The sequence below is a fragment of the Sardina pilchardus genome, chromosome 18 (genome assembly GCF_963854185.1).
Source record: "Sardina pilchardus chromosome 18, fSarPil1.1, whole genome shotgun sequence".
Classification (NCBI taxonomy): domain Eukaryota; kingdom Metazoa; phylum Chordata; class Actinopteri; order Clupeiformes; family Clupeidae; genus Sardina; species Sardina pilchardus.
The window spans coordinates 6,913,615-6,927,032 of record NC_085011.1 but is presented as its reverse complement, the minus strand read 5'-3'; the positions used below and the strand labels follow the sequence as shown (position 1 = coordinate 6,927,032).

General features: G+C 39.7%; 2 protein-coding genes across 3 annotated transcripts; one reads left to right on the top strand and one right to left on the bottom strand.

Annotated features, from left to right (window-relative positions):
* Positions 1-269: 269 nt before the first annotated feature.
* Positions 270-5,162, bottom strand: LOC134063560 (cytochrome c oxidase assembly protein COX15 homolog). Of its 2 annotated transcripts, XM_062519135.1 has the most exons (10): positions 4,997-5,162; positions 4,254-4,450; positions 3,339-3,461; positions 2,911-3,097; positions 2,434-2,601; positions 2,043-2,124; positions 1,790-1,944; positions 1,224-1,337; positions 809-983; positions 270-771 (listed from the first exon to the last, which is right to left on the bottom strand). In XM_062519135.1, the coding sequence occupies exons 1-9, from the start codon at positions 5,069-5,071 to the stop codon at positions 852-854; spliced, it is 1,233 nt and encodes a 410-aa protein (XP_062375119.1). In that variant the 5' UTR covers positions 5,072-5,162; the 3' UTR covers positions 270-771; positions 809-851. The 2 variants fall into 2 exon arrangements, with proteins under 2 accessions (XP_062375119.1, XP_062375118.1); XM_062519134.1 differs by having other exon boundaries at positions 270-983.
* A 225-nt stretch (positions 5,163-5,387) lies between these two features.
* On the top strand, positions 5,388-11,800 carry cutc (cutC copper transporter homolog (E. coli)). Its single transcript, XM_062519136.1, has 9 exons — positions 5,388-5,777; positions 6,277-6,347; positions 6,654-6,713; positions 7,386-7,595; positions 7,887-7,922; positions 8,085-8,218; positions 8,513-8,540; positions 10,428-10,533; positions 11,250-11,800. Exons 1-9 carry the CDS (start codon positions 5,758-5,760, stop codon positions 11,359-11,361), a joined length of 777 nt encoding a protein of 258 aa, XP_062375120.1. The 5' UTR covers positions 5,388-5,757; the 3' UTR covers positions 11,362-11,800.
* The last annotated feature ends 1,618 nt before the right edge of the window (positions 11,801-13,418 follow it).

The following is a 13,418-nucleotide window of genomic DNA, read 5'->3' as shown; positions in this document are numbered from 1 at the left end:
ACAACTGCTATGCATAGTATGTTATGCACCATTCTACCACATTCTTCCAAATGTTAAGACTCTGAACCTGTATCTCATATTCAATATGTATATTCTGATACACAGTATCAGAATATAAAACAGGAACACTAAAAGTGTGGATTTCTCTTCTGAACATGTGTTTTTAAAAAAAAGGATAGTGTTTTTTTTTTTTTTTTCCTGAAATCAACAACATGCAGAAAAAAAACAATATATAGATATGTGCAGATAGACCTTCACTGACACAGGAATTTCAACATGTCAACACATTTATTGACAATAATATCTAGAAAATCAAATTTCAATAATTTAAATATACACCGTACTTAAGCATTCCCCTTCAATCCTCCTCCCTCTCTTTACCATTTAAAATCTATACATCTTTCAGGCGAGGCAATGGGGGAAGGCAATGGATGATCCGCTTGAGCTCAAAACTTTCAACAACCATTCCACATGGTGGCTCGCCAAGGTTATCACATGTAATGCATTGCATATTCACACATCCTGAACAAAACTATTATCAAAAGCATGAGTCATGAGAAAAAAGATTAGTGCATAATTCAGAACCCAAGTGTCATAGGCCTGCCTCCGGTAGAAGGCAGGGCCAGGTATGAAAAGAGTGGAATTTGTGAGTGTGTGCGGTAACGTGTGAGCGAAATGATTAAATGAATTGCAAGCTGTGGGGCACTGGGACTCAACTGCATTGGAACAACTTGGTGTTGGAGAGAGAGAGGAGGCCATTTCCTTAAGCACGGTGGGCAAATTTCCAGTCTCTGCACAAACGTGTAGCTGCAAAGAGCAAAAGAGCGGCACTGCACGAGCCTCAAGAGGGCTTACTTGGCGACCTTCCGCAATTCAGCGAGGACCCAGATGGCGAAGGTGAGCAGAGCCACGGAGCCGGACTGGTGCGTGGCGGCCAGCGGGGTGGGCACGTAGAGCAGCAGCGTGCTGACGCCCAGAGCCACCTGGAAGGAGAACATCACGTCACTTCATTTCAATTCTCCTTTCAGTTCCTACTCATCAGGCACTATCTTCCCACAACTACAGTACTACTACAACATAATACAGTGTATTACGTGTGTAGTAAAAGGTTATTACAGATATTTATGTGGCATCTTTACCTAAACAGGTTTTGTACTCTAACATGCAAGTATTTCCCAGTAAAAGAAACATTTCTTTCAGACAAACATGAAATGCTAACATACTTGTGTGTAAGCCATGGCGGTGAGGCAGCTGATGGCAATCTTTGCCCGACGAGGCAGGTTCACTCTTCTGGAGTAGAAGAAGAGGCTGGTGATGGCAGCCAGTGAACTTATCGCCTACATGCAAAAAGGAAAAAGCATGATCAGTTTATATGTTCAAAAAGAGCCATACACATGATAACAACTTTTATCTTCTGTGAATAGATCCTGGATTGTTTCAACTCTGGAATATCCTTTTAACCTTTCGTAAAAGTGTACCAGAATATCGACTATATAGAATATTCTCAATGCCACAGTTTACTCATCTCAAATCAGCCGTGAGAGTCATTTCTTATAATGCTAACAACGTTCTTGCTCAAAATGCCACCAATTCACGTAATTTTACTCTCAAACGTTTGAACATGCTATCTTCCATAAATAGATCCTAGGTTGTTTCAACTGCGGAATATCCCTTTAACTATGCTTCACATGGATATCACTAAAAATAAAGTCATTGCTTGAATATAAATGTCAATCTGAAATATATCATTTTTGTGGACATTAATGATTATTCTGATGATGCTAATTACCAGTATCCTGTGGTCAAATTGCACTGTGGTAGGATTCTCAAAGACATTTTTGATGTTGGGGGAGAAAGCCAGCAGGTCATCAGGGATCCAACGTTCCCCCATCTTTGGGAAGGAGTTGTATACAAGACCAGCATCCAGTCCAGCTACAAAGGCCCCTGTGGTCACAAACCGCCAACCAACAGTTAATGAGATGTTCTTAGAATATTGAATTAATGTCATATTTGCACACTTTACAAATGAATGCACGTCATACCTGACAATGCCGTGAGGAAGACCAATCCCCCGGTCCCCTTGGCCAATCGGCGCAGTTGGGTGAGGCGCATTGTTTCTCTGAACTGCAAAACAAAAGAAAAGTCCGCCTGAGTCAACCTCCCCCTTCCAAACATAATGTATAAAAATGTGGAAATGAAGACAAGGTTGAGCTTCAAAGCATACATTTGTTTCGTATTTATATTTATAATTATTCTACTGATGAATTGATATTGCTGAACAGTAAAAACATAATGATAAAAGGATAACTACTAAACTGCTAAATCAGGTAAAAGACCTGATAAAAATCAACAAACCTGCTGGTCCTGCCTAATAGGAGACAGGCATCAGAGGTAACTAATCATTACCACTGTATGAACCACACCGAACCTCACCTGGTTGGGGGTCAGCATGAGAGTGAGTCCCGTCCACAGACTGGCGCAGTAGAGCAACAGTGCGGAGCCCAGGTGGGAGGCCAGGCGGTACTGACTCACTCGGGGAATGTCATGAGACTCGGGCTTGTCCTCCAGCCCACTCTTCACCATGTACCAGCCCAGGAGGCCCTGCAGACACGACCAACACATATTTCACAAGGCAAAACTATACTGTACACAACGTTTAAGAACCGTTTACTATAAATGCTCTGCTACCTTGCTTTTAGTGTATAGTCCATGTTATAAATAAAATATGTGAAGTGATGTGAAGGGTTTATGAAGAATGGACATTCTTCTCCAGCTGTGTAAATATTCATATTTATATGACAAAAACACATAATATGTAATCCCTCTATTCCTTCACTGTTCACAGTAGCACAAACTGAACTCGCAGGTAACTTAAGATAGAGGGGCAACCTTGGTGGAGTGCCAATATACCTGGAAGAAGACGAACCCACACAGGCCCAGCACTCGTCCTTTCATGGAGCGGTTGAAGTAACCCTTCTTCCAGAAATACATAGTGGGCAGGATATACGCCAACCCAACCAGCCTGCCCCACATGCGGTGTCCCCACTCCATGTAGAAAATGAATTTGAACTCCGTGAGTGTCATGTCATGGTTCATTCTGTAAGAAATAATATGCTTTATCAAATGACAAATAATAGCAGCTTGCTTAGGACGTACATATGTCTTTTTTTATCTTAAAAATATTTCACTAAAAATAAACCAACATATATGTGTGCAAATCATTTGTCAATCCATATCAGACTGTATGCAAATAAGCATCAATATAATGATCAAGTCAAACTAAATTACCATCAAATAGTTTTACTCATCGTGCATCTATTCCTTAACAGTACACTTACATTTTAAACTCGGGGAACTGTTGGTACTTGGCAAACTCCGCTTCCCATTCTGCCTGTGATTGTGGTGGCTTCATTTCCTTCACTAAATGCCAGTCCACCATCGAAAGGCCAGACTCCGTCAATCTGTTTTCGCAGGCAAAAAAAAACAAAAATGTTAAAAATAAGCTAGTTTCAGATTGTGAAGTGAATTTTTGTATTTCAAAAGTGTGTTGGTAAATATTCTTTGACACAAGCTTACATCTCTTATCACTGAAAATTGCTGCACAATGCTGTTGGAGGTGTAAAAAATATCAAAAGGTGCACCGACAGCAGTGTAAAATTCACCTTGGATGTGATTTGATATACACCATTATAATCACTGAGCTTTATATGTGATTTGATTACATGCTGCCCTTCAGCCAAGTTCTGTAGCAGGGCATACAGCTAAGTTTAAGCTTTGAGGACCGAAAGGTAAGTGACAGATTGACTAACAAGATGTGGTTTGAAACAACCACCTTGCTTTGGATAGACAATATCAATATTTCAGAGTGATTTAACATTAAAAAAAAATCTAGACTGGAGTAACGTGACATTGGCACCTGTATGTTTAGTCCTATAGACTTCAAATAGATTATTATACCTACCATTATAGTAGTCTAAGGCGCCAGAAGTCAACACATATGGATAGTTATAAAACCTGTTCTTTCATTATAAAATGAATTATAAAATGAAACATGACAAAACACTTGAGCCAACTCCTATCTGTGTGATCTCAATAGCAATGCACCTTTTGTTTGCACCTCAACCAGCATGGCATACCTGTTGTTGTCCCGAAATGCCCTATGTGTGTGTCAGAATATTGACAATTTGAACCAAAAACTTCATTTAGAAGTTTCTAAAAGTATCAAAAGACATAGCATTTAACTGAAAACTCACCTGGTTACCCCACCTAAAACGACTGCTCCCAGTACCAATCCACTGCAACCAACTAGCCATTTTCCAACAATACGGTTTGTGGCAGCGTTAGGTACCGCTGCCGTTGCCGTTGCTTGCTTGCTTACAATGCCTGCTTCTGCAGTTAATGTTGATGTGGTTTGCCCCCTCTTTAGAACCCATTGTCGAAGAGGAGTCCGCTGAAGGGAAAACAGACCCGAACCAAAATTCAATAGGCTGATCAAATATTCATCAGCTCCATTGCTTACGTGAGAGGACGTCACGTGACAGTGGTTTTCATAACATTGCAGCAGGGAGCTTGCCTTATACAAAACTACTCCTGCGACACAGTAAATGTTATGTTATATTGTAAATGACACATTTCCCACTTCCCATTGACTGCATCCCATCACTGCAATCGTACCTCAATTAATTGACGTTAAACGCTTGCTGGAGTATGATATGACCATGACATAACTGACTTTAGAGAAAGAGCCTGGAAATGTAAAGTTATTCTCTCTGAATCACAGCTTGGCACACTGATCCAATGAAACGGTATCACAATATATTTTTTATACAAACAACTCATTTCATGTACTGGTTTCTAACATTTTACGCAATTGCCTCCCTTGTGTTTATGAGGCACATGTAACTCCTTTGGTCACCTAGCTAGTTAGCCTAAGCTATGAAATGCCTAGGCAAAACATTACTCAATCGTTCACCATAGTAGAGGATTGGTAGCGTACCTGGCTTTGATGAAAGCTTCGTCCGGCGTTACGACAGCCATTTGATACTACAAATCTTAACGATGGGAGCAGCATTATGTCAGGGTTTCCAGATCAATTTGAGGATGATGTCCTTAACGTTACAGCCAGCTCAAGCAACCATTTTTCCTTACTTAACCAGAAGTAACCTCTGACCCTATGACGTACGAAGTAGAGAAAAAAAAACAAGAAACGTACATAAACTATTCACTTGTTATTCAAATATAATTTATCTAATGTCATTTAACTAAAATACTTTAATATTTTACAGACTTAAAACGGCAAAAATAAATAAATACGCTTTGCAATGTGTGACATTAAGTGACGTACATCGATGTTGTTGTCACGTGATTCTTCCTTCTTCGCCCTCTGGCGTGTGTGTTGGAGATTTGGAGAAGCATCCCACGATTGAGATTTTCTTTAGAAACGAGCTAGAACAAACCGAAAGAAAATACATTTCGGACTTACTTTGAGTTTTCACTTTCCACCTTAGGTCTGCAAAAGGTCATGAATGGGTTCAGCATAAATTGCTATGGCTCAGGAATAGGCATAGCCTAGGCTACTTATAATTCACTTATAATTCATCTTCTAATTTCTTCACTGAACCTTCAGTGATATTATATCCATTCACAATTCATAGACTAATCAAAGTTAGCACACACAAACAATATAGCAAAGCCAATCAAAATCGCAAGGTGGCGTTAAAGCGGGTTAAAGGTTGTTGCGTCGTGCCCAACGTGTTGATGTCCGAAGAAGTTAGCAGGTAAACTTTGTAGCTGTCAAGAGTTTGGACAACTGTTCGTGCGGCATATTGTTTTTTTTATGTTTTAAGATTTACTTCGCAAAGTGTTTAAAGCGAACGACTTCATGTTTCTTAATGACTGACCTACAAGACAGTACTTGCATAACAATGTGAATGTTTCATTAATGTTGATCGTCATTTGTTTAGTTAGCTAACGCCAACAATTGCTTTCTTTGTTAGCCAGCCTAGATGATTTTAGTTAGTCATTGCTCTCTTCTGCTTTACCCGAATTTCGTTGATTGCAAGAGACCCTCAGAGCATTCATAGTTGTATTTATAACAAGTAGTACTTGCAACTGCACTGCTAAACTAGATCAATCAATGCCACATCTTAAAGCTGGACATAGCTAGACATCTATTATTGGTAACCTGATAATGTTTTTTCAGTTATAAGTTTTGATACATGTTATGCAACATATTGCTGCTGTAGTGTTGACTTGATGGTCATAATTTCTCTCTAGGATGTCAGAGGGCTTCCTCATGGAAGTGTGTGTAGACTCTGTAGAGTCAGCCATTAATGCCGAAAGAGGAGGTAGGCTACTGTAATGTCATACTCGGCCTACATCTCTCTCTCTCTCTCTCTCTCTCTCTCTCTCTCTCTCTCTCTCTCTCTCTCTCTCTCTCTCTCTCTCTCTCTCTCCTCTGTCAAATATCCAGTGTATTAGAGGCGTGTTATAGTCTATCCAATTTTCATTTGATGAGTATTGAATTGATATAGAAGTTCAATCTTGAAGAGCTCAATCTACTTATCAGGCAGTATTCAGATTCAGTGGAAATCAATCAAAGCTAAATACCGCCATACTGTATGTTTTTCTTCTTTTGGAATTTCCAAACAAAGGTGCTGGACGCCTCGAGCTGTGCTCCAGTCTGCTAGAGGGAGGGATTACACCCAGTGTTGGTGAGTTATGTCCACAAGGGAAATTTGCCTCTCAGTCAGCATAACACAGACACATTGACATGTTCACTCCAAGCACCCTACTGTGCACAATTACCACACACATACAGTATATTCTGCACAACAACATGCATTTTTATTGGTGGCAGTTAGCATATTGGAGAATCAAGGAGAATGTTTGAGAAGAATGTCCAAGCTTCAATTGCGTAACAACTTTAACCAAAGTAGAAGTGTGGGATTCAGCTCTCTTTTTTTTTAGAACTAGGACATGGAGGAAGCCAGTAGTTGTCCTGTAATTATGCAAATAGCTATCAAATGCACTTCACAATATGCTATGGCAAAGAAGGATAAGGTGTAGTAGAAGGAGAAGGAAAATATCCCCCACTGTCGTGTGTCTGTGTCTGTGTCTGTGTCTGTCTGTGTCTGTGTGTGTGTGTGTGTGTGTGTGTGTGTGTGGAAATGTACCTGACAAAGGTCAGCGTGGACAAAACGTACAATTAAATCACCTTTTGGATCAAAGAAGACTGTGTGCAGATATGTTCCTTCTTCTTTTGCATCTTTTATTATCCAGGGCCTGTTGGAATAAATACATGTGTGCGTGCATTCCCATATTAGGTGTTGTACAGTAGAACTGTAAATGCACAATTGTGTTCCATGAGCTGTCTTTCCCCATAGGGCTGTTGCAGGTAGTGAAGCAGTATGTCCGCATCCCAGTGTATGCCATGATCCGTCCCCGTGGCGGGGACTTCCTGTACTCCGACCGTGAGGTGGAGGTGATGAGGAAGGACATTGAGATGATGAAGAGCCATGGCGCAGATGGACTGGTGTTGGGAGCCCTGACTGAGGATGGAAAAGTAGATGCTGAGCTTTGCATGGAGCTGTTAGGTAAACTCCAACACTAGACGGGAGCAAAATGGAGGGATGAATGGAATGGAATGCACATTTTGTTGTACTACATGTAGTGTGTGACTTACAGAAAAAAACATGTGAGCTTATTATTGGCAATGCATGTGATATGGTTTATATCCACTTGTACTGTGATTCTGTGGTACAAGCTAATGTGTGAATCATTTTGTAGTCTCAACAACCCTACTCAAAATTCAGGCAGATAGAAATGCCCCTCAGTTAAATGGCTTGTTTTGTGGTTGTCATTGGCTTTTGAATGTCTTTCAACAGCTGTCGGCCGGCCTCTTCCTGTCACATTTCACAGAGGTAATTTGCAATTGACATGTTTGTCCGCACACAATACAACCATATCGCATCTCTAAAGTCAGTGTGAACACCGCACACCTCCCTAGTTTACATGACCTGATGTGTTTTGGGAGATTATGTCGAAGAGATTTTTAAAAGTGTTTCTGCTATCTGTCCCCACAGCCTTTGATATGGTCCACAATCCTGTCGTTGCCTTGGAAACTCTAATTTCTCTTGGCTTTGAACGAGTGCTGACCAGTGGCCTGGACAGCTCTGTATTGGAGGGGCTTCCGCTCATCAAGAAGCTAGTGGAACAGGTTTGAGCTTGCTCCAGTTTTCACACATTTGTCCTTCATTGCACTACCCCATTTCGATTGGCCAGAACTCATACTTTTGACGTGGTAGTCATCAGCCAGGTTAATAAAAAGTGTGTGATGGCTGATCCCAGCTCAAGCTTCAAGGAAGATAAAAATAGAGATCAGCTTTCAGTCAGATTGTGTAGAGAGTTGAAAAATGTTTTTTCTTTGTTTGTATTTATTCCATTTCGAAGCTCTGCTTTATATTTAAAAAGGTACCATTAGATTTACCTCTTCTGTATTTTTTCTCCACAGGCCAAGGGAAGAATAGTCATCATGCCAGGTGAGTTCACTTTGTAAATAAACTGTGTGAGGATGTCCACATTTTACAGAAGTTTTGAAAACTTTGGAATAATTAGAAGCCTTGTATTCATGTGTGGTATTTGCGAAGGTGGCAGTGTGTTTGTGTTTGTTCGTTTGTGTGTTTGTGTAAAGGCATTAAATCCATTTTAAACTTGTCCAATTTTGTCCAACAAAATTATAAATAAAACTGTCCTTCTTTGAATTGCTTAAAGGAAGCTGGGGGCTGAGGCTAACATCACAGTTGATCATTATTTTTTGCCACTGAAGACTCTCAACATGTCATTACAAATGCTGTGCAATATGGACAGCTTTGCCTTTCAGGGATACCAATATGCTTGTTTTAACTCAGCAATGGTAATTAAACTGTATCTAGTGTGTGTTTGCACAATCAGTCAGTCACATACATCAGTTGTCTTTGGTCCCTTCCTGTAAAATCCATACTAGTCATACTAGTTGACTGCTTGTACAAACGTCCATGGTAAAAAAATTAAAAAGTGGTGCACTTTGATGTTAGCTTCTGCCCCCATGTGGTCATTTTGTAGCTGCCTAGCCACTCTCTCCACTCTCAAGATATGACGAAGCCGTTTATTGGGCATTACGGATGTCTATGAAATGCCTCTGTGCATAGCTCATAGGCTAGCCAGTCGTATCAATTAGCCTATACCAGATGACATATGTAGAGCGTTTTAATACTTCAAAATAACATTAGATAAATTAACCTTACATTTTCCAGTAGTGATAGTATGTGATAGGAGTGTAGATTTGAACAAAAGCTGGTTTGGTTCTTAACCAAAATACAAGCTTCGGTGTGTTGCTATTATGCCTGCTATTGGTTCCCTAGCTGAGGTGAAAATTAGATCCATGGTTTTCATGTCTAGCAGCGTGAATGAACTTTGGCAATCAGTAATGATACTCATTACCCATGTCCTTGGAGCCGACCTGCACCAATCACATCGGTGTATCTGATATAGAGGCGGGCCAGAGGTGAGCTATTTTTAATTTTGGCCTACCTTAAAACTAAAATGAATAAAAGAAAAAAATACAGGGTTCAAATATTGTTGTTTGCAAAAACATGCATCAGAAAATCACCAAGAAGCTGAATATTTCATACAAAATTGTCCACTTCAGCTGGATCTAACTGAGAACAGACAAGAACAGCATGGCTAGAAACCCAGATGCAAAAGTACCGGCACCAGACCCTGTAGTTTGACTAAGATTTATAGCTGCTTTACTGGTGCAAATTATACCATGAAGCAGGACCATGATCTCAAGCATGCTTCAGAGCTATATATCAAACCTGTGTAGTGAAGAATCAGCAAGCCTCTCAAACATATCAACAGAAAGTCTTTCATAGACTGAGCAGCACAATGACCAAATTTGATCCCTATTGAGGTTTTTCCTTAGCCTAGAAATCTAGATGTCCCTAGCGGCAGAAAATCTAATTTGCTGCCGGGGTAGTCTAGCAACTCTCTGTTTGACTTGCTGGGCTCAGGCAGAAACCACCGAACCAATCACATCGTGTATGGAGTCGGTGGGCGGGCTTAACATAATGATCACTGACATGCAACCAGAAGTTGCGACCGTTAAGCATCCTGCTACTTGAAAACAAGAAGATCATTTGTTTAGCGCTATCCTATTGCGTGGAGAGAGAATTTGAAAGACGACTGTTTATCCCACCCCTCCGATTGAGCCATGCCTATGGTGAGTTCCCAGACCCTACATCTTGATGTACTGTAGGTCTGGCTGGTCAGGCTAGTTTTTCCTGTATATTTTGGATGAAAGAAAAAAAAATCCTGTTAGTCTTGATTCAAACAATTCTTAAATGGTCGTACATATTAAAATAAATATGATTTGTTTTGTGCTACAGGAGGTGGCATCACTGAGCGTAACCTGCAAAGAATTTTAGAAGGCTCTGGAGCTCAGGAATTCCACTGCTCTGCTCGTTCTAGTAAGGAATCAACCATGAAGTTCAGGTAAGGCATAAGAACAGTGGAACAGATTATTTCTACATCATTACGCAGCATTCCTGTACTCCTCAGCCATATACACAGCACAGTAAGGACCATAATATGCACTCTGATCAGTAATGTAAATGATTATTAATTGATTGGGGGAAATATAAAAAAGTTATAGTAGACACTCTAAGATGCTATGCATTATGCAGACAGACATACGTTGGAGAGTTCCACACAAGATAGATGGCAGTACATGACAACTGGAGCAGTGATTTAATGATCGAGCTGCTGGTTGTTTATGGTATGTTTAGTTAGGTCTTCATGATGTCAGTGCTCATTGAGCGCTACTTCTACATGGTCATTTAATTGCATCCATCAAGCTTCAAACTTCGAAATGTAGTTTTTCCCATCATAAATGATGGTGATATGAACTTTGTAGCCCAAATATAATTGATTGTATTACACATGTATGTACGTCTGTATTAATTCTGTATTCATCATTTGAATCTGTATACTGTACCATTTCACTTCATACCCTTCATATTTTTAGCCATTGTGGAATAGGTCTTGACTCTTTAACTTCATTCATAGTGGTTTTTAAAATGTCTATAGAAGTTTTGAATTAAACGCTGTTATTTACTATGATTTCACTAAAAGATAGGGTAATGTGTGTTGGTGGATGGTGATGGCCAAAATTTGAATACCTTTTTTATTGTGTGTGCCTTATTGCATAGGAACTCGAGTGTGAACATGGGAGCAGCTGTATCTATGCCTGAGTACTCCCTCAAAGTGGCTGATATGACCAAGGTCCGCACACTGAATGCCATCGCTAAGAACACTCTTTAGGGTACTGAGGGCTGGTCCCCTTTGCACCCTCTTGAAACGGGTTCTTTCCTAATGGAGACAGAGTTTGGTGAAAATCATCGACAAGACAATGTCTCCACAAATAAACTGGCTCAATATGGGTTAACAAATCAAAAGAAAAAAGAATGTGTTTACAGGATGTTTACAGGATGGCGAGGTTGTATGAAAGCCCCCATGTCAGTGCTGAAGACATGAGTGTCAGAGATGGATTCCTCTATTTTTGTTTGTGTACTCTGTCTTGTGGTTTGATGTTTTTTTGTTATTTTTTAATCATACTCTGTCAAAGATGGGATACATAGATATCATGATCTAGTAGAAATTATCTAAAATTACCTTGACAAATCAGGTAGGTCAAATGCCACAGAAATATAATCTGAATAGAAAATTATACTGGTGAAATGAATAAATGTATTTTGTCCAAGATCGGTACGTACAGTATCTAGTATTTATCAGAACCTTTGGCCTTGCTGGGTCACTGCCATGTGCTGTGTCACTGTTAGAATTGCACGCCTAGCCCTGTATCCTTCCCTCAGCTTCAATGTAAGAGGTCAAAATAATGTCTTTTTGCATTTGTCTCACTTTGAATGACAGATGAGTTTACGTACCCTTCCGAAAAATAATATTTAAAGACACCCTTAAGAGTTACCTTAACATAACATTTCCAAAATCATTTTAATGGCACAAAACCTTATACCATGAACAATGGCACCTACAGTAGCAACTTTCTGTGTTCAGGTATAGGAAGACTTTGGTTCAAAACAACTACTGTGTATTCGTTTTTGGAACCATGCATACAGCGGGGAAAATAAGTATTCCCTGTGTTTTTTAACTAAGTATACTTCCAGTGAGGCTATTCGCATTAAATGTTTGCCAGACATTAGTTAACTTAAAGAGCACATTGAAGAATGGATGAATCGAGTATTGTACTGTGTTCTCTGATGTTACAATAGTATATATTCATCTTTGATTCCTAAAAAGTAAACTCAGTTGCCATTTTACAAGCCCAATTAAAAACCTTATATTTAGGCTGTGTATTGAAATGGTCCGTTTTGACTAAATGGCGCTCTCTTTGGCAACCCCAATTGAACTTCAATGGCTTTGCGATATTTTACATCACAAGTAGGCTTTGCTCTAATTTGCCCATTTTTAAGTGGAAGAGTTCAAGATCTTCATATAAAGGATGGCACAACCATGCCTCATGTCCATGATCGCTCTTTGGTTATGCACAACCTCTCCTGATTCATCAAAACCAAGATAACAATTATTTCCATTCTATGTCACCTTTAATCCACACATATAAAAAAATCCAAACGTTAATGTCTATAAGTAGAGTTATGAGTAAAAAAGTGTAATGACACAGAAAAAAAGTATTGAACACTCTAAGAAAAAGCAGCACACAAAGGCAAGGAACAAGCCTATGAACATTATATGCCTTGAAGCTGGCATTACAAATAGGCTTTTCCACAAAGTATTTTAAGAAATGTCAGTAGGCATGTTAAATACTTTTGTGTCATTCCACTTTATTACGCATAACTCTACTTATGGACTTTTATGTTTGCATTTTTTATATGGGTGGATTATCTGACTTAATGGCTGGTGAAAATGTCATGCAAATAGCCTCATTGAAAGAAGTATCCTTACTGATTGAAAAAAATGCTGAAAATATGTATTTTCCACGCTGTATGTGTGAGGTATGGATGGACAAGGTGATGTAATCCAGCCAACATCATTGAGTTTCATTCGTAAATCAACTCATGATAGGCCCTCTACTTTCATGGCCAATTAAAGTTGATACGAAGTGTGTCAGAGAGGAAGTGAGGGTCAGGGATGAAGTGTGTATATTGTTTGCCAAGCCACTCATCTACAAAGTTTATACGAAGTGTGTCAGAGATGAAGTGAGGGTCAGGGATGAAGTGTGTATATTGTTTGCCAAGCCACTCATCTACATACCTATTCACCTGTCGGTGAATAGTCTGTTACAGCCACCCCCTACTGATATAGTGCTAACTGATATCTATCAGTGATGGTTGCCACAACCA

What these genes read in the sequence shown, in the direction of transcription:
- LOC134063560 (XM_062519134.1), bottom strand. Translation starts at nt 5,071, where the DNA reads ATGCTGCTCCCATCGTTAAGATTTGTAGTATCAAATGGCTGTCGTAAC. An exon ending in CAGTTCCCCGAGTTTAAAAT is followed by an intron (nt 3,098 to 3,338) that starts GTAAGTGTACTG and finishes TATTTCTTACAG; the next exon opens with AATGAACCATGACATGACAC. An exon ending in CCGCCATGGCTTACACACAA is followed by an intron (nt 984 to 1,223) that starts GTATGTTAGCAT and finishes TTCTCCTTCCAG; the next exon opens with GTGGCTCTGGGCGTCAGCAC.
- cutc (XM_062519136.1), top strand. Translation starts at nt 5,758, where the DNA reads ATGTCCGAAGAAGTTAGCAG. An exon ending in ATGTCCGAAGAAGTTAGCAG is followed by an intron (nt 5,778 to 6,276) that starts GTAAACTTTGTA and finishes ATTTCTCTCTAG; the next exon opens with GATGTCAGAGGGCTTCCTCA. An exon ending in TCCTGTCACATTTCACAGAG is followed by an intron (nt 7,923 to 8,084) that starts GTAATTTGCAAT and finishes CTGTCCCCACAG; the next exon opens with CCTTTGATATGGTCCACAAT.